Source organism: Schistocerca americana, chromosome 8 (assembly GCF_021461395.2).
Source record: "Schistocerca americana isolate TAMUIC-IGC-003095 chromosome 8, iqSchAmer2.1, whole genome shotgun sequence".
NCBI lineage: Eukaryota > Metazoa > Arthropoda > Insecta > Orthoptera > Acrididae > Schistocerca > Schistocerca americana.
Genome location: NC_060126.1, coordinates 365,901,122 through 365,924,688, shown reverse-complemented (window position 1 = coordinate 365,924,688; position 23,567 = coordinate 365,901,122). Strand labels below are relative to the sequence as shown.

The window sequence follows — 23,567 nt, the reverse complement described above, 5'->3', positions numbered from 1 at the left end:
ACATATACCGATTTTGTTTCAATTTCGATAATTCCTTCGTGGTACGTCACTTTTATTGTCGGAGAAGGTAGTACATCATCCTCTCCGTTTTAAGATTTCATTTCTAGAGAGCGGAATGTTGCACAGCTGATAGCTTGAGAGGTGAAGGAGGTATACGTATACTATTAAACGGAAAAAATGTAACTAAGACGACTTTGAATAGAATCGCTGATAACTACTACAGGAAGGAGGAAAAGATCGTGTAGTCACAGATAAGAGTCGTATTGCTACATCACTGGATTCCAAGAGACGAAGGTATTCGATACTAGTGCTCTCTTCGATACTAGTAAATGTAGTGCGATTATGGAAGGATTATTGGCATGACGTCCATTAGCAGAATAGAAACGGCGAGTCACAGATTTGTGTAGTAAATGCAGTTGAAGTTTCGCATGTTATCGTCCAAGGCTTTTGGCTCTTGTTGAGAAAACCCAATGGATGCGAAGAAAGCTAACCTACACTTTGCCCACGTTCAGCTGCAACGTGAGACAGTCGTTACATTTTGCTCACTGCAAATCGGAAGACGCGGCAGGATTCTATTCAACTTGTAAACTTTAAGAGGTCATTTCGATCAAACCAATTCGTATTCATCGTCGGGATGATGCTCTTTCACGCACTTGTATGTATTTTTGTCAACACTATAGCATAGTACCTCTAGGATTCCGGGTAGAGGAGCTCGTTGGCAAGGCGACGCTGATTGGAATCAGGTTTGATTCTGAAGGTAAACTCTCGTCGACGAAAAGATCATTATAGATTCCGGATTGGGAAAAATGACGAGGAAAATCGGCCATATTCTTTTAAGAAGAAGGAACCTGACATTTACCACATGCGATTTAGGCGAGCAATGGAAAACTTCTCTCGAATGCTAGTCCGGTATCTAACCACATCGCCATCTCAGTCGGTGCGTTTGGTTGTCTGACGAGCTATGATTTAGAGTCCAGCCTGAAGGAGGACGCTTTTCTATACAGAGAGTGCGGAATACTACGTTGGTGAGCTGTACGTTCTAATATCGCAGTGAGGCACAGATGGTAAGAGCAGGGTTCAACATTGAGCGGGGGAATGGATCCTCGTGTTATCCGGAACGTAACTTGATCGTTCGACGGTACAAGGGTGACATCTTGCATAATTTTTTCTGTATAACATTTCATTTAAAGTCGCGATTGCACATTAACTTTAAGATCTGTTTTGGTCTCTATGACTAATATCTTCAGATCACGTGCGGAACCGTGACGGCTAGCGGATTGTTGCTAAACAAGAAAGGTTGTTGACCACTCGGGGCAACGTATGTCCCATAATTAATTTTATTTCCTCATATGTTCTTTTTATGCAAGACGAAGTTAGTTCTATAGAGCACAATTGGTTATCGATATTCAACAAAGTGCAAATATCAGTCAAATACCGTGAACAGCACATTATTCGGACACGAATCTTATTGGACCAATCCGAGATTTAATTGGAACCTATGTTACAGCTAAGCTAGCTACATATACGTATCTTCCTCACTTGCTGCAATATAGTATGTGTCGGAGAGCGCTTTGCACCAATTTCCTGTTCTCTCCTCTTCTCTCCTACTACAGCACCTCTGATGATACACTCAGAACTGGTGTTCTCTTCTTGAGTGGGGTAACAAATCTCTCATTAACTCGCCAATAACCTTATGAAACGCATGTCACATAAGGGCGAAGTATTGCTCCGCATTTACAATAACCATATTATTGGTCAGTAGTAACTACTTTGTACTCTGATGTATTCTACTGATTAGAAAATTATCCTCTGACCTTTGAGTTACACTAGAATTATGGAGTACATATATCGGTAGTTCCCAATCTTTTTAAGGCTAGTGAACTAAGTTTTGTGCAGACGTGCAAATACTACAGGAACTTCAGCGAAAGTTCGAAGAGTGTGTAATTCCTTACAGCGTAGTGTAAAGGGATGCATTGTCATGGATGGAAATCACGTTGAGCACCTCCTACGAACACGTATTTAGATCTCAGAAAGTACGATTTTCTGGACCCATGTTTATTGGAATAATTTTATTGTGTCGGTACCTGTCTCCATAGCCGAGGTCGCTATTACACGTCTGTGTAGTGGCGCTCGACTAAGAGGTGTGTGGCTCGAATCCTGTTGGTGGATCAAACGTTCACTACCAGTACTTCGCATGCAAGAGGAGAAGAGGTGGTGGTGCAGAGTGGCTGATCACCAATCTTTGCGTCAATGTGATTGATTAAATTTAGAACCACTCTACAGTGTGGAATGAAGTGAAGGCAAGTGATACTGTTGATGGTCATTGGCTGGTGAGAACGATGGAATGAGACGGACAGTATGTATACAGGGTGAGATAATTACGACGGTACGAGTATACACAGGGCGATTTTACTAAATATGGGCAAACTGCAGGACAAGGTCGCTGACAGAATAAGAAGCAAAACAGGTCGTATGGACATATGACCAGAAATGAGTTCCAAGGGAGGTATACCCCCTTGAATGTGCAGATAAAAGGTTTGTGGCAGTGTAGCTTTTAATGATTGAAATCATATACGACAACACAATGGGCAAGTGGGAGTGTTCCTTTTCTGCTAATATTTTGGCTCGACACTCAAGAGGGCGGTGAGCTGGAGCACCGTCATGCGGTAGCCACATTACATTTCATCTTCCAACAGGAGAAGCACAGTGGAAGGATGACTGGTCCTACATGTTAGTCGCCTGTAATCCAATCCACACACTGAACCAGTACTGATGGTCCGCTGCCACCACACCACACAAGGGGAATTTCCGTAGCCCTCAGGGGTGTGTTGTGAAATGGTTCAAATAACTCTGAGCACTATGGGACTTAAAATTTGAGGCCATCAGTCCCCTAGAATTACAACTACTTAACCTAACTAACCTTAGAACATCACACACATCCATGCCCGAGGCAGGATTCAAACCTGTGACTGTAGTAGCAGCGTGGTTCCAGACTGAAGCGCCTAGAAGCGCTCGGCCAGAACGGACGGTGGTGTGTTGTAAATGTTGACGATACCGCCCCTTGTAAAAGTAGGCCCATCTGTGAATAGGAAGTATAACAGAAATCCCACAACGTGGCGCCATATGTGATGAAAGAGCGGGAGGTAAATCCATAGGTAAAAGGGCCAAAACACGTTGTACGTGGTATGGATATTGGCAGCTGTGGTGGAGAATATTCCACGTGGTCTTCTGGCTTACTCTAAGCTGTCTGGTGCTGATACTGGAATCATTATCAAAGATCTTTTTACCTCAAACTTCGCGTGGGTATACCCCACTGGGAACTAGCCATATGTCCACATGGCCTTTTGTGTCCTTCATCCTCTCAGAGACCGCTTCCTACAGTTTGTCCCATTTAGAAATATCACGTTATACTTAATCGTTCTGCCTTAACTCTCTGATCCTGTATACATGTCGTCCGTCTCATCCCATCACCGTTGACCAGCTACGAAAATGCTCGCTTGTTGCATAAGGCGCCCTGACAGGTGGCCACGAAGCGGCCAGTATAACGCTGTTAAGTTATGTTACGGCTGTTGCAGAGCGAGAAGCTGCAGTTGTCGGCGTACAGCTGTGCCTGGCCAGATGCGGACCCCAGTTTGAAGCGCTCCTTGCGCATCATGATGGCTCGCCTGCAGAACCCCGTCAAGCTCACTGCCTGCAAGCTCTATGGACTCACCCGCGAGACATTCCTGCTGGTGCGTACTCTTCGTTTTATCTACACTAATGGCCGTTAAAATTATAAGATCAGGGAGGATAACGAATAACGAAATTTTCTTATAGTGTATATACAGTACAATAGGAAGATTACATGTCTAATTTGTGGGTGATTGGGGGATGTACTGGGTACGAAATTTAGCGCACAGTGCTTGCACCGTGTAATGTAACTTCATAAAATTTTAAATTTATTTTTCTGCTTTGATATCTTTGAATAAAGTGACGTCAAAACGAAAGATAAATAACTAATAATACTATGAACAGTGTAATGTACCGCATTTTTAATTTAGCACGACGCGGATCAGCAATCAGCAAACTAGCTCAGTACTCAGGGTGGTTACGCGATTATAAATAACTAATTGTCTCTCTCTTGAATCATAACAGATATTCCCCTATGTACGTATATCCAGAGTATAGTTAAGACTCATGTGCTTATAGCATCCGATGATATTTCGTATGTCAGTTCAATGTAGAGTAATGGAACCCGTAATTCAAGATCGTGGTTTCGTCTCGAATACCAATATAAGATAACATGCCTAAACTTTTGCAGATGAAATCTTATACTAAAACTAGAATCCTGTAACCAGACCTTTCTGCTTGGGATATTATCTTGCAACCTTGAGAAAATCTGAAAGTATATTAAATTATTCGTAGCGGCCACATAGCTCGTGGAATCTAAAAGAAAGTTTACTGTCCTCTTTGGTGCACTGCGCCAGCAATTCATACAATAACTATCACCACATGGCACTTATAAACTCCACATTCATGGCCACCCCAGGAAATACAGCGGTAGTGCTCGACATGCTGGTAAGCGGGTCCGAGTTCTGGTGCTGGATGAAATTGTAACTGCCAGTATTTTGGAGGCAAGCGGAGCCAAGATGGTGGTATAAAGATTCTGGTCATCACTCTTTGCGCCAATGTCCTGGATTAAAATTCGAACCTCTCCACAGCGTGTCATGAAGTGAGGCCATGTGTCACTGTTGATGCTGATCAGTCCATAAGATTGGGACATTAAGATTGGTGACTGTTTGGTGCTATCTGAGAGAAGTAGGCTGCGTGCTGGGACCTAGTTTCACCCCCTCCCTTCTATCACCATCAATAGACGACACAAACATAAGGCTATGCTACAAACTCATCCATTACGCTCACCTGCACTCAACAAATCCCCATACGACACATCTCTTACATATCCGTAAAGGAAGGGGCCAATGTGCACAGGGGAAGAACAACATTTCCGACTGGCTGCTAAACTGTCCCTGTGGGATTTCCTGGCCAACAACGCTGTACGACATTTACGCCATGGAGGTTATGCTGGCCAGGGTAACAGTCGAGATAGGGCAGAACAGAATAGCCAACACGCGGTCTTACGTAATCTCGTTTAATGATACAGTCACAACCCTTAACACATTTGAAATGTAACAGCTGCTGTCCGTGTTACCAGGTACGCGAACCATAGGTGATGGTACTGTAGCCGAACGGTCTAAGGCGGTGCAGTCAGGGACTGTGCGGCTGGTCCCGGCGGAGGTTCGAGTCCTCCCTCGGGCATGGGTGTGTGTGTTTGTCCTTAGGATAATTTAGGTTAAGTAGTGTGTAAGCTTAGGGACTGATGACCTTAGCATTTAAGCCGCATAAGATTTCACACTCATTTGAACATTTTTGATGGTACTGTGCACCCAGTGACACCCTATACCCAGCTCGTGCAAAATTATACAAATGTGATACAATGTGGTGGTCTATAGCCTTCTGAATTACATGGTAGTAATCATAATTAAGTTAAATATATTAATTTTGCGTATATAAACTGAACTGTTTTAATAATAACTTAATAATCAATAGTTTTACATTTCAGGGAATAAAATAAAAGGGAAAACAAATTTTTGGCGTCTATGGGAACTGAACCCAGGTCCACGAATTACCCATCTATGCTTTAGACTACGCGTCCATGGTGTAGTCGTGACAATACGGCTTTAAAAATACCGTACGCTTACACGATACGCTACACACAGTTTCAAGGAAAAATACTTATCTTTTGCATTCAGTAATTTGTGGCAAATGTCTAACTTCAGATTAAATATTCGTTGAGAACATGAGGGGCCTTTCCTACAATTACCTTGCTATTCATCTAAATTAATCTTCAGTGTTGTTTCTACCCGCTTAGTCTAGTCTTGGGGAACTTGTTATATGCAACTGATTGCAAAGAAATTCCTATGTTGTTGTTAACACCAGTTTATTGCCTTTCTTCTGTAGTAGATTTATCAGGGCTACCTTCCATACTCGTGGGAGTTTTTCTGTTTTCTGAGTTTTCTGAAACATTAATTTTGGCTCTTTTTTATTTTTGGTAGAGACAATTTCAAAAGTTCTGCTGTTATAGAGTCTCCTCCAGCAGCTTAATAAGGTTTTAATAACGTCTTCCTTGGTGGTTTAGAATACTTTTTTCCCAGATTTTCATCGTGTTCGAGTTCGAGCCTATGGATGGTTCAGAACAATTAAGAAGCTGATCAAAATATTTTGCAAATATTTCGAAATTTTCAGGGTTATGTAAGTCAAATCAGCCAGCGTTATCCCACGCCCCTCTGTTCTTCGATTTTCATTTGAAATACATCTACCTAACTCTTTAAATCTCCCTTTCTCCTCCAAATATCTACTGGTAAGGGACCTCTTCAGCGGATCGTCTGCAGAAAACACTTTCACACTAAATTTCCTCGTATACTCACACGTTTTACCATCATCTAGCCCAAATTGGCTATATTAATTTTATGAACATAAACTGAACTCTCATTTTTAAATTTTATAGTTAATAGCTTAACCGTGTGACGAATAAAATAAAATAAAAGTAGAAAATTTTATCAGAGGCACTCAAAACCAGATCCACAAATTACCAATCTGAACTTAAGACCTTTTGCTCACAGTACCGTCACGACAATGGTTCTTTAAAAAGTCCTCACACACGCGCTTGTGCAAAACACCTCATAAGATTTCAAATAAATGTATTCAGAATTTTTAACATTGTGCAGCCCCGTCAGCAACTGTGACAGTTGAACATGTAACACGTCAGCCTCAGTTGCAAACAGAAACCAATCTTTACCCAGGTTTCAGCCAAAATAATTTGGCCTTCTTGAGAAGCCAGTGACACTAATCTATTGCATGCCAAAGTTTGCCATGTCAAGTGTAAAACTGTAGCACCGTAGTAACCAGTCATAAATCTTGTCGGCTTACGAGTAGCAGAACACGAGCGCTTTGTACGATTACAACAACATAATAAATCGGCGATAGCAGAACACCACCGTGACTGTGGACAGGTTCCAGGAAGCCCGAGTACTGGCGAAAGAATCGTGGATGCGAGAACGCAAAACACGGGAGGCGATTGAAATTACTAAGCAGCCTGACAACATCAACAGAGAAGATGGCTACAAACTCCCTGCGTCCTGGCTGCAGGCCATCCCAGTCAAACGGGCCGCGAGCGGTCGCGGGGCAGAAGCTACACGGGACACGGAGGTATCTGCACAAACAGCTGTAGAGCAACTCTCAGGAGGAAAACTGCTCGACCAGAAGCCGAACGCTTATTGGCGGACAGCTACCAATCGCTGACGACATGGACATCCACGAATAGCCTCTTTCCTTCCATCTTCCCTTACGTCATGACTAGCCAATCATATTAGAACGCCAATTAAAAGTTTTGCAACAGTGACGTCAGACATCGATAGTCTGTAATAAATAGAAGCACCTATCCCCATGCAAAACCAGTCGCGGCCTGAGGAAGGCCGTTGCAGTTCGGCCGAAACGTTGGTTTTAGTTTATTATTGTTGTTAGTTTGTAGCAATGATGCGGCTGTTTCATATACACATCCCATTCAGCGAACCACGTATCTTTAGATGACCATCCATAACAGACAAAAAAAAAAAACAATAATGCCCGAAATATTATTTGATGAGTGGAAGAGCAATGAGATAAGTAACTTGCAAGCCCACATGACTGAATAAAATTGGATGTTGATTCCCACTTGGTGTATTAAAGTTGTGAATCTAACAAAGACCTAACGTCGCCTACGTTACCTACTTTAAAAACGACTGCGAAGTATCTTGTGTAAAGAAATTCAGTGATCCACAATTTGAAGAACTAATTACGTAAATGATGCGCAAATAAATGAAGTGAAAGAGTGCTAGCGAACAGCCATCTCACCACAATCCAGAACAAAGCTGCTTCAATGGCTAATTTCATTATCACAAGACAAAGTGTTTACACTAAACAGAACGGCACTGCGTCACAGCAGCAAACGGAAGAGCTGAAACTGCGCCTTTGTCCGCCGACTGCGCGGCCTTGTGAAATGATTCTGCCGCCGAGCTTTGCTATTGGCTGACTCACGTCAAAGGCCAGAGTCCTTACTGAGACCTGCCTCACAGTTCCTACCTAGCGATATACTACTGCAGCACACAGCTAGATAACAAGCCCTCTGAAACAGACTAATGCCCAGCGACGGTCACGTCAATATGCAGCTTGAAATGTGTGTAGCAGCAGACGATTTTCAATGATCGCGAAGAAGTGACACGAGTTATTTACAGAAGAATAGGGAAACTGGCGGAGGCCGACCTCGGGGGAGGTCAGTCTGGGTACCAGGCAAATATAGCAACACCTGAGGCAATACTGACCTTACGATTTAGAAGATAGGTTACAGACAGAATACATAGATTACAGAAACTTTTGTCAGTGTTAACTAGGCTACACTCTAGGAAATCCTACAGGGATAAACGACAGCGAGCGAAGGGTTACATACAACTTGTCCTGAAACAGGACTGGCGACAAAAACCAGAAGAGCATTTCTGAAGAAGAGAACATTGTTAACATGGAGTATCAGTTTAGTTATTGGGAAGTACGAGGGCTATTCGGAAAGTACGGAACGATAGGCCGCGAAATGGAAACCACAGTGAAAATAAAAACTGTCTTATTTGAAACGGTTAGATACACGTTCCAGCTACTTCACTACACAGTCGCCTCTCAGACTTAGACATCTGTTGTTGCGTTGCACCAACTTTTCAGTTCCCTCGCTATAGAAGACAGCCGCCAGTGCTTTTCGACAATTTTCTACTCTGGACTGCAGCTCGTTGTCTGTGTCAAAATATTGTCTTCATAGCCAGCGGTTAATTTGAGCAGAGATGAATCTCAGAGGTAGTCAATTACGGGCTGTATCGTGGGTGATCAAACACTTCCCATCGAAAACGCTGCAGGAGCGTCTTCTTTGCCCCCGCAGAGTGCGGCCAAGAATTGTCTTGTCGAACTATCCACTCGACAGTTATGCTATGTGGATTGCATAGCTTCAGGCGAAATCTTTCACCAGGCCCTCATACTTGACGGGAGACGCTAATTTCTAGCCATCTTTACCTTCTCACTGTGAGACACAGTGCCCAACGCATCTGTGCAAAGCTTCATCAGATTTTCACTGTATTTTCCATTTCGCGACCGATCGCTCCTTACTTTCCCAATAATCCTCGTATTTTCTGTAGGTTTTTGTCTGGAAAGTAGCCTTGTACAGAAGTGAAGCGTTCAAGGTTAACAGTTAATATAAGAAACAGAACTTTTTGTGATGTACTGCTTAACTTTAGATGGGTAAAACAAATAACTAAACAAGTGCTGCTGAATCGAGTTGTGGAGTAAAGAAATGTGTGGCACATTTTGATTACATGAAGGGAATGGCTGATAGGACACAAGGCATAAATAAATCACCAAGGCTTGACTCTAGCAAGCATGTGCAAACACATTCGGCTGCAGTAATTATGCAGAAATGGAGAGGCTTGCGCAGGAGTGACTATCATGGAAAGTAGCATTAAACGACAGCTGAATATCACTGCACAGGCGTGTGTTAGCAACATTCTCTGCGGAGGCGGATGTCTGTCTTGGTTTCCACAAACTACCCTACCGCCTATTTTTTATCAATCTTCGAAACGTTATCAGGAATCGAAAGAAAAACTGTTATAGGCCTCTTTCTGAAAGAGAATTTAAGGAAACAGCAGCAGCTGTTTCAATGTAAATTCATAATTACAAATAATCACATATCGTTAGAAAGTAATAATTCGTCACAATAATTATAACACGCAGACAGACAGCCTTTTTTAGAGGTTTCCAAAGGACATTCTTTAAGTATCACGCACACCTGCTTACTGGCATACTTCGAATGTGATTGAACTGATGGGCTATATGAAATGTGGGGTTCTCCAATTTTAGCCGTGATTTATCTGCATTCTCAAAAACTGATTGCCATACACCTCCTAGACTGCACTCTGTGAACAGATCATAATTTCTGCCCTTTGTGATCAGGACTGAACTGTGTGCATCGAGTTATGTCAATATTTCACTTGATGCACCTACTGCTATTTTTAAGCAATTTATTAACTGCTCCAGCAGTAAGACGAATGGCGCTGTTTCTCTCATATACAAGTATGAGGATTTTTTCTTCAGAGTGCCCAACATGACGATAACTAATGTAGATACAATACAGGACGCAAAATGGAATCCCTTGGTATGACCTGCGTAACACAGGCTACGCAATCAAATGTCTCAGCTAAGAATTTCCAATTAGTAATAATTTCTGATGTACTGATTCTAATCTATCGTCCACCAAAGCAAATACAGAAGTAACAACTGTTGTGGTAGTATTTTTCTTCGTACAGGGTGAAGAAAAATTTGCACACTCGGACTTTGGAGCGCGATTCCTCACATACTGGCAACACAAAAATTTCTCTCACAAAATTTCATCGTGCTCATATTTCCGGCAACAAATGGACGTTAAAAACTGGTAATCTGGCAACACTGTAATCATATGTACGGTAACTACCTTTGTCAGCATATATCAGTAGTGCTGTACAGATGGTGCAATGGATAGCGTTTTGGGTTAGTTTGAAGGAGGTTGAGGATAGATTCTGGGCTGAAGTATATTTATTTCTATTTGCTAGTTTCATTCTGCATTGCAACACTGTCGTATACATCGTTTCATAAGCCACACATATTCAACGTTTGTAGAACAATGTTTTGTAGCGGTGAACGTAACAAAAACATGATCATACAAGTCAGAAATAAACAGTTGAAACGAATGACCAGTCATAGGAAAAAAAATGTTCAAATGTGTGTGAAATCTTATGGGACTTAACTGCTAAGGTCATCAGTCCCTAAGCTTACACACTACTTAACCTAAATTATCCTAAGGACAAACACACACATCCATGCCCGAGGGAGGACTCGAACCTCCGCCGGGACCAGCCGCACAGTCCATGACTGCAGCGCCTTAGACCGCTCGGCTAATCCCACGCGGCACCAGTCATAGGACAGAATAACTACGAAAACAATAGCTATTTCGAGATGCTAAGGTTGACTGCACAGTTGAATAACTCAACATCTACTAGTCATGTATACTACACGCAGTAGAATCGCTCAGATGTACCACATTAGCAACCAGTGACAATAATAATAAATAATAATAATAATTAATAATAATTAATGATCGCATTATGTTCACAAGAGAATACGTTGTCTTCAGAGCAGATGCTAAAAGTGAATCCCTTGTATGTCTAAACATTGTGCGACCCGCTGAATCAAACAACTCTGGTCTCTTCGCAACATCGCTACATCCACAGATACAAGAGCAACATGAACACGCTCTATCAGTTCTTCGACATGTTTCGGCGGAGCAGAATACACGTGCTCCTTCATGTGTGCCCACAGGAAGAAATCCAGGGGATTTAGGTCAGGTGAAAGCGGAGACTATGCAGTTGGATCTCCCGTCCGAGCCATTTCCCTAGAAATGTATCATATAAATACCATCGCACATTAATTCCAAAGTGTGGAGGTGCACCATTATGTCGGAACCATAACCTGTGCCGAAAGTGAAGTGGAACATCTTCCAATGCGTTAAACAGTTTGAGAGGAATGCATGATATCTTCGTGCAGTCACCTGGTCGGGCAACAAATGGGGACCCAAATTCCTGCAGTCAACCGGCAGGCAACAAATGGGGATCCAAACTCCTGTCTCCCTATATTACAGGCCAGACGTTGATGCCAGAGCGAACTTGATATCCACGGTCGCGGGTGATTTGTGGGTAAACGTCATCGCAATTGTGGGCATTAAGCATACTGAAGACACCGTCACGAGTGAACGCTACTTCATCCGACCGTATTACAGTGTTTGCGAAGTCGTCGTTGGCTTCATGTTGTTGTTTTTGGAACCCTTCATAGAACTGGATCCGCAGACGGCGGTCTGCATGGTACAGGTATTACGTTAAAGAATAATGATAGGGGTGCAGCCCGTGCTCGTGCAGCACGTCAACGACAGGGCGCTGCGGAACACGCAGTTGTCTTCCTGCGCTACGCGTATTACGCTAGAGTTCTTGGTGTTTGACGTACAGTATAGCTTCCTCAGTAGCTGGAGTACGGCGAGTCCGTGGACGACTTCCGGTCACGCAACGGTGGAAGAAGAAAACCTGTCTCACGAAGGCGAAGCTCCAGACGACGAAATACGATTTTATCTGGATGACGTCGATCACGATATCTAGCAGCATATTCACGAGCGACAACACCAGCCCAGTTATTAGCTCCTCCAAGGACCAGAAGCATATCCACATATTCATCGTCTGTGTATGCCATACGTCTGCTAGCACAATGGACCCGCATTCGGGAGGACGACGGCTCAATCCCGCGTCCAGCCATCCCGATCTACGTTTTCCGTGATTTCCTAAATCGTTCCAGGCAAATTCTCGGATGGTTTCATTGAAAGGACACGGCCGACTTCCTTCCCCGTCCTTCCCTAATCCGATGAGACCGATGACCTCGCTGTCTGGTCCCCTCCCCCCAAACAACCGCTACCCATACATCTGTCACATTGTTTTAGAATAACAAAAGAAGAAAATACGACATATGTGCGAATGTACATGAAGTCTGTCACGGGCGCATACTCCGCTAACAACTAGCCTCCCTGTTTGGTGGACGGCGGATACAGTATAGACACGTCACTAGTCACAGTGGGCTGTGACACCTACAGCACATCACCTCCCTTACAGCTTATATTCGGTGTGATTCATTCCGGCACAGCTGACTTTCAAATGTTACGCGTTTCCCTAGAGATAATGGACGTGATGTTTCCAGATTTCCATCAACAATAATAATAATAATAATAATAATTACAGCAAGCATATTATTAAAGATCCCAATACCACAACAGATAAATGCAGACTTTGCAAACAACAAATAGAAACTGTAGATCACATCACAAGCGGATGTACAATACTAGCAAATACAGAATACACCAGAAGACATGACAATGTAGCAAAAATAATACATCAACAACTTGCCATACAACATAGACTAATAAAACAACGCTTTCCCACATACAAGTATGCACCACAAAATGTACTTGAGAATGATGAATACAAATTATGCTGGAACAGAACCATTATAACAGATAAAACAACACCACATAACAAACCTGACATCATACTCACCAATAAAAAGAGGAAATTAACACAACTAATCGAAATATCCATACCCAATACAACAAATATACAGAAGAAAACAGGAGAAAAAATTGAAAAATACATCCAACTGGCTGAGGAAGACAAGGACATGTGGGATCAAGACAAAGTGGACATTATACCAATTATACTATCAACTACAAGAGTCATACCACACAATATCCACCAGTACATCAACGCAATACAGCTACATCCAAACGTATATATACAACTACAGAAATCTGTAATTATTGATACATGTTCGATTACCCGAAAGTTCCTAAATGCAATGTAACATATACTATACAGTTAAAAGGAAGTCACGCTTGATCAAGGTACGCGTCACTTTCCATTTTTAACCAGACATAACGTCTGAGAAAGGAAACAGTAATAATAATAATAATAACAGTAACGCATGGAGATGCTTACTGAATAGCATGCGCTTGTCATTCTCAATGTTGAAACGCATAATTAGTGGTTCCATGCTGATAATACATACAACTAGTAATCGAGTTTGGAAATTATTTGCAAGGCACCTTGCTAGCTTCACTGCTGGCGTAAGGCCCTAACGACATGTAACGGACCTGAAGGTGGCAAGAATAATAGTTGGTACTATAATCTATAGCACAAGTGGAGGAGGGTATACAGAAAACAGATTTGAAATCTAATACATGCAGTGGTGTGAAACAGTTCGGGTACACGACATGTAAAAGGCTTCTTTAAAATCTGACCATTGAAGACGATAGTACTTCCATTTCTGTGTCCGTAGCACGTAAGCGCAAAAGTTTTCTAGAAAAGCCACCCTGATCGCTACATGACGATTAAGACGCCAGCCTACCACACGAATTTTACTTAGCAAATAAAAACAAATACACCTCGACCCAGACTCGAACCCTCGCCCTCCTACATGCTAACCCAAAACGCTACCTACTGCAGCAGCTGCACAGCGCTACTAGTATCTGCTGACAGAAGTAGTTACCGTACATGTTATTACAGTGCTGCCAGATTGTCAGTCTTTAACGTCGAATTTACTGCCGCAGATCAAAATTTTGTAGAGGGGAGTGAGTACATGAGTGCGCAACATTTTGAGCAGGAACCCATGTCCGGAAACGTACCGTTCACGTTCTTTGACAGTTTCAATCAGATGTGTAACGCGTCCACTTTTGCCGAGGGGAAGAGAAAAGTTTTAGAACCGCATGTATAGGGTATACAGGATGACGTGTACTGTACTTCTATGACCTACTTCTTGTCAGATCGAATGCAAAGTTTAGTTTACGAAACCCCTGTAGAGACAAAGGAAGACACACTGTCGCGAGTTCTGGCCGCTGCACTAGAAAGTTGAATAGATAACAGGTGCGATGATGCGTGTGTACCAGAACATGCTTCATACGTTCTGCGTCTGTAACAATGTTGGTGGTTGCCACATCTAGCCGCTGTTGTAATCCATGAGCAGTGTTCTGTACACACAGTATTGTTGGGTTCTGTTTTGTTTTGGAATAATGTAAACACATAAAGTTTAAATATTAATACAAACAAATGTGCTTAAGTGATACATAAATGTTTCGTTATGCCTTCTTTTGAATTGTTACCTGATAATTGTACTGTGCCTCGCCTAATTCAGTTCCTCAATCAGGCGTGGATGAGTTTAACTCCTGAATTGAAACCGTCGTAGAATGTAAACAGTGCGTTTCCGGACATGGGTTCCTCTTCAGAATATTATGTATTCACTCTCCTCTACAAATCCTAGAAATTTGTAACGGGAATTTCCGAGCAGCATCTATATTCTAAGAATGTGTCATGTACCCCAAATTTCTGGTTTTATAATTTGAAAATACAACGACTCTGTCTTTATAACACAAAATGAAACCAATTTAAAATTATGCTCATATACACTGTGTTTTTTAGACTGATACTATTTCGCAATCGTTCTAAGAAAAAATTCGAATACGAAAATTTATTAAAGCCAATGATCAAACATAGCATCGATGAGGGAGTAACCACAACTAATAATTTTGTGACGATAACATTAAAAAATGGTTCAAATGGCTCTGAGCACTATGGGACTTAACATCTATGGTCATCAGTCCGCTAGAACTTAGAACTACTTAAACCTAACTAACCTAAGGACATCACACAACACCCAGCCATCACGAGGCAGAGAAAATCCCTGACCCCGCCGGGAATCGAACCCGGGAACCCGGGCGTGACGATAACATTAGAGTTCGTGAGTTAACAGGTAACAAAAGTAAAGAAATATGTCCATCAGATTCTTCAAAATGCAAGTTTTATAAAATGTTTAAAGAAACACAGTATTTGTAAACATAAAAGAAATACGTCCATCAGGTTTTTCAAAATGCAAGTTTCATAAAGTGTTAAGAGAAACACTGTATTTGTAAACATAGTCTATAGGATGTGGTGACTCTGATTTTCAATTCGTGTTTAGACTGAGAAATAGTTGAAACTTCCCGGCAGATTAAAACTGCCTGCCGGACCGAGACTCGAACTCGGGCTCGGGACCTTTGCCTTTTGCGGGCAAGTGCTCTACCAACCTTTTTTTTTTTAAGGAGGTGGGGGAGGGCGGGGAAGGCAGAGCGATCAGGGGTCGTAACCCGAGGCCTGGTCGCAGTGTCCCCCTCGTCCGTCAAGGAATCAGGGATGGGAAGGGGAAATCTTTTGTGGGAATTATTATTTATTTATTTATTTTTATTTACTGTTTTTAATACATTCTTAATGTGGTTTTACTTTATACCACAACAAAAATAAATGTATCTAGCACCGCATCGTGCTCTGAGAAAAAGAAAACAATATCTCGGCACGTTTCTACACCGAGGTAATGTATATGGGGAAAACGAAAAAAAAGTGCTTCATACAGGATGCAGAAGGGTGTGCCGCTACTCTCCTTACGCTTCATCATCCAGGTACGTCTTCACGTATATCATGTTGTTCCACCGAGAATCGAACTTAGTCATGTCAGCTCACTCAATGGGTATCTTCTCCTACCTGTTGATGATCCAGCTGCGCGGAGGGTCGCGTAGGGCACTCCCTAAGTAATTAGAAAAATACTCTCTGTATTTTGGGTTCCGTGCGATCTTGCAATGACGTTCTTGTAGGTAGTTCCAAAAGTCTAATACACCTGTAGGTCCATCGTGAAATAAGTAGTGTACCGCATCCGCACGGATCCACGTGACAGCGTTGGTCTTGGCGCGCGGGAAGAACTGTTGATCCGGAAATAGTAGAAACCGAGGTGTAATGTGCTCCGGAGTCACTCGTAGAAAATACGACAAAATTTGTCGCACCAAGCGCCATACGTCTTCTGCCGCGCCACATGTGAGTCGGTGTTCGTCCGTGTCTGGTATCCCGCAGTCTACGCAGAGAGGCGATTCCGCCATGTTTATCTTGTGGAGGCGTGATCGGGTGATCTGTTTACCATTGACTGTGATGTACCATGTGGATCGGACGGCTGTGTCCAGTGGAATCGCGTGAATCGTCTTCCACACCACCTTCCAATTAACCTGAGGGCTTTTGGTCTCCACGATGTTTGGTGGGCGCCTCTGCTGTAGGACGTGATATATATCCCGCGCCGACGCCTGTTCCGTCGGTGGTACTGCGATACGGACATAGCTGTGTTCAATGTAAAAGTTCCCGAAGTAGTAGAAGGGTGAGGGTATGTCTTGCGTCGTCAGTGGGGGCATAATGGAGGGCGGAGCTAAGGACTCCAACAGCAAACCTGTCAAACTTTCCGGGTGGTGGCGCCACAGCTTGATGTGTGAGCTGACATACAGGGCCACAGCTCTGTCGTGGACATGGACTAGACCAAGACCTCCCCTTTCTGGGGGAAGGGTCAGTGACTCGTAACTGACTTTGAAGAGCATGCCTGTACTGACGTAGGCTCCGAATGCCGCTAATAGACGTCGAGCCATCAGTAACGGTATTGGGAGAACAAGCGCTATGTGTGGAAGGCGCGATGCGAGGTAAACATTGACGAAGTGTGTCCTTTGGAGAATGTCGAGGGTCCGCAGACGAAGGTTGAAGATCTGGACCCGAATTTGTTGTAATAAGCGGCGGTAGTTAAGAGCCGCGGTGCGCCGTATGTCGTCATGAAACTCTATTCCGAGGCATTTGATAGTGCCACGAAGCTGTAGGGGTTCGACACACGCTGGGGTCAACCCGTCTCCTATGGCCATGGAGACCGATTTGGCGACGTTGAGACAGCTGCCGGAAGCCACACCGTACGTGGTAATCCATTCTAGTGCTCTGTTGACATCGTCGCGATTGCGAAACACGAGAACCAGGTCGTCTGCATATGCTGTACAGCGAAATGTGACGTCACGTAGGGTAAGACCGGTGAGGCGTTGACGGAGACCACAGAGGAGCGGTTCCAGTGCCAGAGCATATAGTAACGTCGACAAGGGGCAGCCTTGACGGACGGAGCGGAAAATCGGGAGGGACTGCGAGAGACGCCCGTTAACGAGCGCTTTGGAAGTCGCCCCTCGGAGTAGGCGCATCACGACGTCTGTGAATTGCTGCTGGTACTGCTTGTGCTGGAGAACGGACGCTAGGTACGCGTGATCCACTCGATCAAAAGCTTGGCTAAAATCTAGTGATGCCAGCGCTCCCGGGATGCGGCGTGCCCTGGCTAGGGCTATTAAGTCACGGTATCGACACAGTGCTGTGTGGATGTTGTTGATACCCCCTAGGGAAGTCTGATCTGGCGAGATGACGTAAGGTAGGGTCGGTCGTAGACGGTTTGCTAATAGTCCCGTGAATATCTTCATGTCGCAGTTGACGAGTGTTAGCGGGCGGTAATCTTGTATTCGAGCCCCACCTTTAGGCTTGTGAACCGGTTTAATTATTCCTTCTACAAAGGTCGCAACGGAGCGGCACCGCGGGGGACATAAGCTCCCGACAGATGTCTGTTAACTTGGGAGCCAGTAAATACTGGAAAGTTCTATAAAACTCCACAGGGAGCCCGTCGGGGCCAGGAGACTTATTCGCCGCTCCTTTACCGATGGCGTCGATAACTTCGTCTTCCGTAGTGTCGTTCAATAATTCCGTTTGTAAATCCTGTGGGACAATGCCGTAAACCAGTTGTGAGACTGCTGTCACCGTCGTCGGGTCGGAACATTGAGCAGAATAAAGTCGTGCGTAATGGTCGAAGAAGGCTGCAGCAATATCGCGTTGTGTGGTGTGATGATGACCGTCCTCAGTGGTGATGGCATGTATCAGCGCCCGTCTTCGCAGTGTACGTTCTCGGATGACGTGGTACATGGTGGGTCGTTCCGTTGCTAGTCTGTCTTGTGTCCGCGCTCGGACGGTCGTCCCTTCGAGGTGTCGGCGCATATGGGCTACGATCTGTGCTTTCGCACGCTGAACTGTCAGCTGTCGTTCCGGTGTGGGTGGCAAGGAGGCGCATTCGCGAAGGACGGTGAAATAGAAATCAAGGGTCTGCCGCCTCCAAGCAGCAGTCTCACGACCATACGTAATAAAGGTTCGCCGTAGGGCCGGCTTGGCGCAGGTTAACCACCAACTAATCGACGTAGGATACGTTGGGAATCGGCGGACGCACAAACTCCACGTGTCTTCGATGGCGCGTCGACAATCCGGAGAAGCGAGATGAGCAAGGTTTAATTTCCAGGGATGTCGGCTGCGCCACACCCGTTGGCGACGAAGGGTGACGGCACATATATAGGCCTCGTGATCAGAAAAGGCTACTGGCCACACCTCCGCGTCACTCACCGTTGCCGCGAGAGAACGGGAGACGTAAATCCTATCGATGCGACTAGACGAGTGACTCGTGAAATGGGTGTATCCCGGTCTATTTCCTCGGACATGTTCCCATGCATCTACTAGCTGGAGATCGCCGATGAGTGTCCCAAGTTCGGGGCACGGTGAATGGCGTGGCAGCTGATCTGTAGGTGCTTGGGTGCAATTGAAATCGCCCCCTAATGTCAAGTCATCGTGCCTGCCCTGAAAAAGCGGTGCTATTCCTTCTGCGAAGAAGAGCGATCGGTCACGACGGCGATTCGTTCCGGAAGGGGCGTACACATTGATAAACCGGACGCCTTGCACCGTTACGGCCATTCCTCTAGCGTCGGGGAGATATCGGACTTCGTCCGCCTCGAGGCCCTCTCTGAGGAGAATGGCGACTCCACTGTTAGTTGGCGAGGCGTGGGACACAAGAGCCGTATAACCATACATACCCGGGAAATCGGCGACGAAGACTTCTTGGAGAAAGACAATGTCTGCTGCATTGAGCATGTCTTGGAGCAGCGACAACTTCGTACGCGTCCGAATGGTGTTAATGTTGATGGTCGTTAAGCGATAGGTTTGTAGATCGTCTCCTGAGGTGGGGGCTGCCGTCAGTGTCGCCGTAAAAGGTGGGGCCTGTGATCTGCTGGCCGCGTCCGCGCCGTCATCTGTTGCTACTCGGGAGGGGCCGAGGTGTGGGAGGAGAGACCCCTCTCCTCATCCACCACAGCGGTCGTAGAATCGTCTTCAATGTCATCCGCCCAAGGTCCGTAAGTAAACGCTGGCTGCGGTAGAACACTTGTGGGCTGAGTGACTAAGGGTGAATCCGCAGTTGTTTCCGGTTGTGTACCAACGGCGGGCACTGTGCTGGCCATCCGTTTGTCCGAGGGAGCGGAATCGGGTTTGTCAAAATCAGACAAAGTGACAGGTGAGGGCGATCTCGTGTCATCCATTCTCCTCGTCGTTTCGTCAGCCGTCCGGTCGTCAACTGGAGAAGACGTCTGCTGGAGGCAATCGTCTGAGGGTGTGCGACGTCGCTTTTTATGTTTTCTCGGTGACCTTTGTTTGCGGACGTGGGTTTCTGTGTCCGAAAGAGTTTGTGGTTCCCGTATAGCATCCCCCTCAGGGAGAAAGGCAGAGGTCGGTAAACCCTAGCGTCGAGTTCCATTCTCTCGTCCGAATCTTCATGTGGAGTCGATGGCCGGCGTTCTTCAACCCCTGCAGACACCGTAATGGTGTTGGTCAATCCAGGACCGGCGACAGGTGCGCATTCTAACGCTTCCTGTCTTCCGGGGGGGTTGTCGTCTGTCATGACGGTCGATCGTGTCACCTCTGCGTAATTGAGGGGGAGGGCCGTGAGCGTAGGAGGTGGTGTCGTGTCATGCAATGGAAGTTGTGTAACCCGACGTTGAATACACGCCGAGCGCACATGACCCTCCTGGCCACAACCAGAACAAGTACGAGGTTGGCCGTCGTACATTATTATTGCTCGACAGCCACCTATGACTAAGTAGGACGGCACATGTTTCTTTAATTCAATTTTCACTTTGTCGGACGCCGTTGAGGACTTGGTACGTCTCGAAGGTGTTCCATTTTTCGGCCACGTGGCTAATTACCGTCCCATAAGGGAGGAAAGCTGAGGTGACGACGTCCGGTGGTACTTCGAAAGGGAGTTCGAAGACTCTTAGTGTGCGTAATCCTAGTCCAGCATGGTCAACAGTAACCTCTCCGATGTGACCATCGGAGTGTTTGAACTTGAGAGTGTTCGCGCATCTGTTCACAACTGCGTGACATAACTCGTCATCGACCATCTTGACGTAAACGACGCTGCTTGTGATGGATAGGTGGATACCGATGATGTGCTGTGTTGGTATTTGAAGTTCGTCACGGATGAATCGTTCGACTTCAAAGGCTCTGGTCGTGCGTAGTCGGGCTGGAAGCTGATCTTGATGGTAGCTTTTCTGTACGAATGAGCCATGGCGACTCAGTGTTAACGGACGCGAGTATTAGCTGCGGCGAGGAAGTAAACAAACTACGCGCGCTCGCCACTCTGAGGACGGGACCGCGACTCTGCGGACGGGACGTAAACAAGACGTCCTCGCCGCTCACCGGCCGAAAGCAGACTGCAATATATAAAATGATTCAAATGGCTCTGAGCGCTATGGGACTTAACATCTATGGTCATCGGTCCCCTAGAACTTAGAACTACTTAAACCTAACTAACCTAAGGACAGCACACAACACCCAGTCATCACGAGGCAGAGAAAATCCCTGACCCCGCCGGGAATCGAACCCGGGAACCCGGGCGTGGGAAGCGAGAACGCTACCGCACGACCACGAGCTGCGGACGCAACTGAGCTACCCAGGCACGACTCACGACGCCTCCTCACAGCTTTAATTCCCCCATTACCTCGTCTTCTACCATCCAAACTTCACAGAAGCTCTCCTGCATACCTTGCAGGACCAGCACTCCTGGAAGAAAGGGTATTGCAGAGACATGGCTCAGCCACAGCCTGGGGGATGTTTCGAGTTCTGCATTGTATGCAGGAGAGCTTCTGTGAAGTTTGGAAGGCAGGAGGCGAGGTACTCGCGGTATTAAAGCTGTGAGGACGAATCGTGAGTCGTGCTTGGGTACCTCAGGTGGCAGCCGGCACGGTAGCTCAGGGTGTTCGGTCAGAGAGCGGGTTGGATTCTGTAACAAAAAAACTGAGCGAAAGGATCAACAACGAACTTGAACGGATGTCATGTGACGTCCGCAATGACCAAAAAAAAAAATGTTGATGGAGCTCTTGCCCGCGAATGACAAAGGTCCCGAGTTCGAGTCTCGGTCCGGCACACAGTTTCAACCTGCCAGGAAGTTTCATATCAGCGCGCAATCCGCTGCAGAGTGAAAATCTCATTCTGACAAATAGTTCTTTGTGGCTTAGTACTGAAAGTGTAATATCCTGTTGTTGTTGTTGCAGCTGATGAACGGCTCCTACTCGTACTTCGCCCTGCTCCACCGGATGAACCAGGCGCCGGCCTAGGAGACTCCAGCGTCCTGCTGCAGGGGGTCTGCCCTCCAGCACTCGTGTCCGAGCAGTCAGCTGTTAAAAGTGTAGAAAAGTGTTAGAATCACGTGCTTTATGACGGGCGTTAAATAAACAATAAATTTAACTAAAACAACGTAATTTCCTGTGTTTCATTAATCCAAAGCTTTCTCATATAATTTTGAGATGATAATTACAAACATGTTGTAAGTAGGCTGTTTATGTTTTCTTATTGGCAACATTACGTAGCGCTCAATATGAAAATCACTGGCTGTGCTGTGTGCAGTCTGTGGCTGCTTTGCATTGTTGTAATTCTCGCCATTGTAGTGTTAGGCAGCTGGCTGTGAACAGCGCGTAGCGTTGCGCAGTTGGAGGTGAGCCGCCAGCAATGGTGGATGTGGGGAGAGAGATGGCGGAGTTTTGTAATTTGTCATGAACTGATATGTATATTATGACTTGTGATGATATCAAGGTAAATACATTGTTTGTTCTCTATTAATATCTTTCATTTGCTAACTATCCCTATCAGTAGTTAGTGCCTTCAGTAGTTTGAATCTTTTATTTAGCTGGCAGTAGTGGCGCTCGCTGTATTGCAGTAGCTTGAGCAGCGAAGATTTTTGTGAGGTAAGTGATTTGTGAGAGGTATAGTTTAATGTTAGTCAGGGCCATTCTTTTGCAGGGATCTTTGATAGTCAGATTGCGTTGCGCTAAAAATATTGTCTGTCAGGTTAAGCACAGTCGTATATAAATTGTTCAAAGGGGACGTTTCAATGTTTTTAAAAGAAACTGTTTTATGAATTGCATTCACTCTTCCGTATACCATAATATGGAAGTATTCTCATGTGTAATAACCTGCAATGATTATAGAAAAAAACAATATAAACATCATTGAAGTGGTAGTCGTATTTCACAGTTACCTCTACCTCTACACATTTTATTCATATCAAGGCATTTTTTTAGTTAGAGTACTGATTTTGCTCTCGAAGGTGACTGTTAACGTGACATACTACAGAAAAGTATTGTGTTTGTTACATCGGTATTAATTCTTATTGCCTTCCTAGTGGGCTATTTCGAAATATAATCGCACGTTTTGCTCTTCGCCCAAGTCATTAACAAACAGGTTGATTAGATTTCCCATATCATTGCTCATTACGTTTGAATCTATTAACCCATCTGTAATGCCCGCATCTCGTGGTCGTGCGGTAGCGTTCTCGCTTCCCACGCCCGGGTTCCCGGGTTCGATTCCCGGCGGGGTCAGGGATTTTCTCTGCCTCGTGATGGCTGGGTGTTGTGTGCTGTCCTTAGGTTAGTTAGGTTTAATTAGTTCTAAGTTCTAGGCGACTGATGACCTCAGCAGTTGAGTCGCATAGTGCTCAGAGCCATAGCCCATCTGTAATTGTGACAGAGTGTTCCATCAGTTTGTCGCTGTAGTAATGTAATAAGAGAAAAACTTAGACGACGTGTTGAGAGAAACGGACACCAACTTCGCACAGAAATTGGCTTAAAGGTACACGGAACAAAGACAAGGGTGATGTAGAGTAATAAGAAG

At 45.0% G+C, this 23,567-nt stretch overlaps 1 protein-coding gene across 1 annotated transcript in view; it reads left to right on the top strand.

Annotated features, from left to right (window-relative positions):
* Positions 1–22,038, top strand: part of LOC124545854 (odorant receptor Or2-like) — a 119,970-nt gene extending 97,932 nt beyond the window's left edge. Inside the window, exons 7-8 of the mRNA XM_047124812.1 lie at positions 3,576–3,731; positions 21,953–22,038. Of these exons, the coding sequence (XP_046980768.1) occupies positions 3,576–3,731; positions 21,953–22,015 (219 nt within the window). The 3' untranslated portion in view covers positions 22,016–22,038. The remainder of the gene's footprint in view (positions 1–3,575; positions 3,732–21,952) is intronic.
* The last annotated feature ends 1,529 nt before the right edge of the window (positions 22,039–23,567 follow it).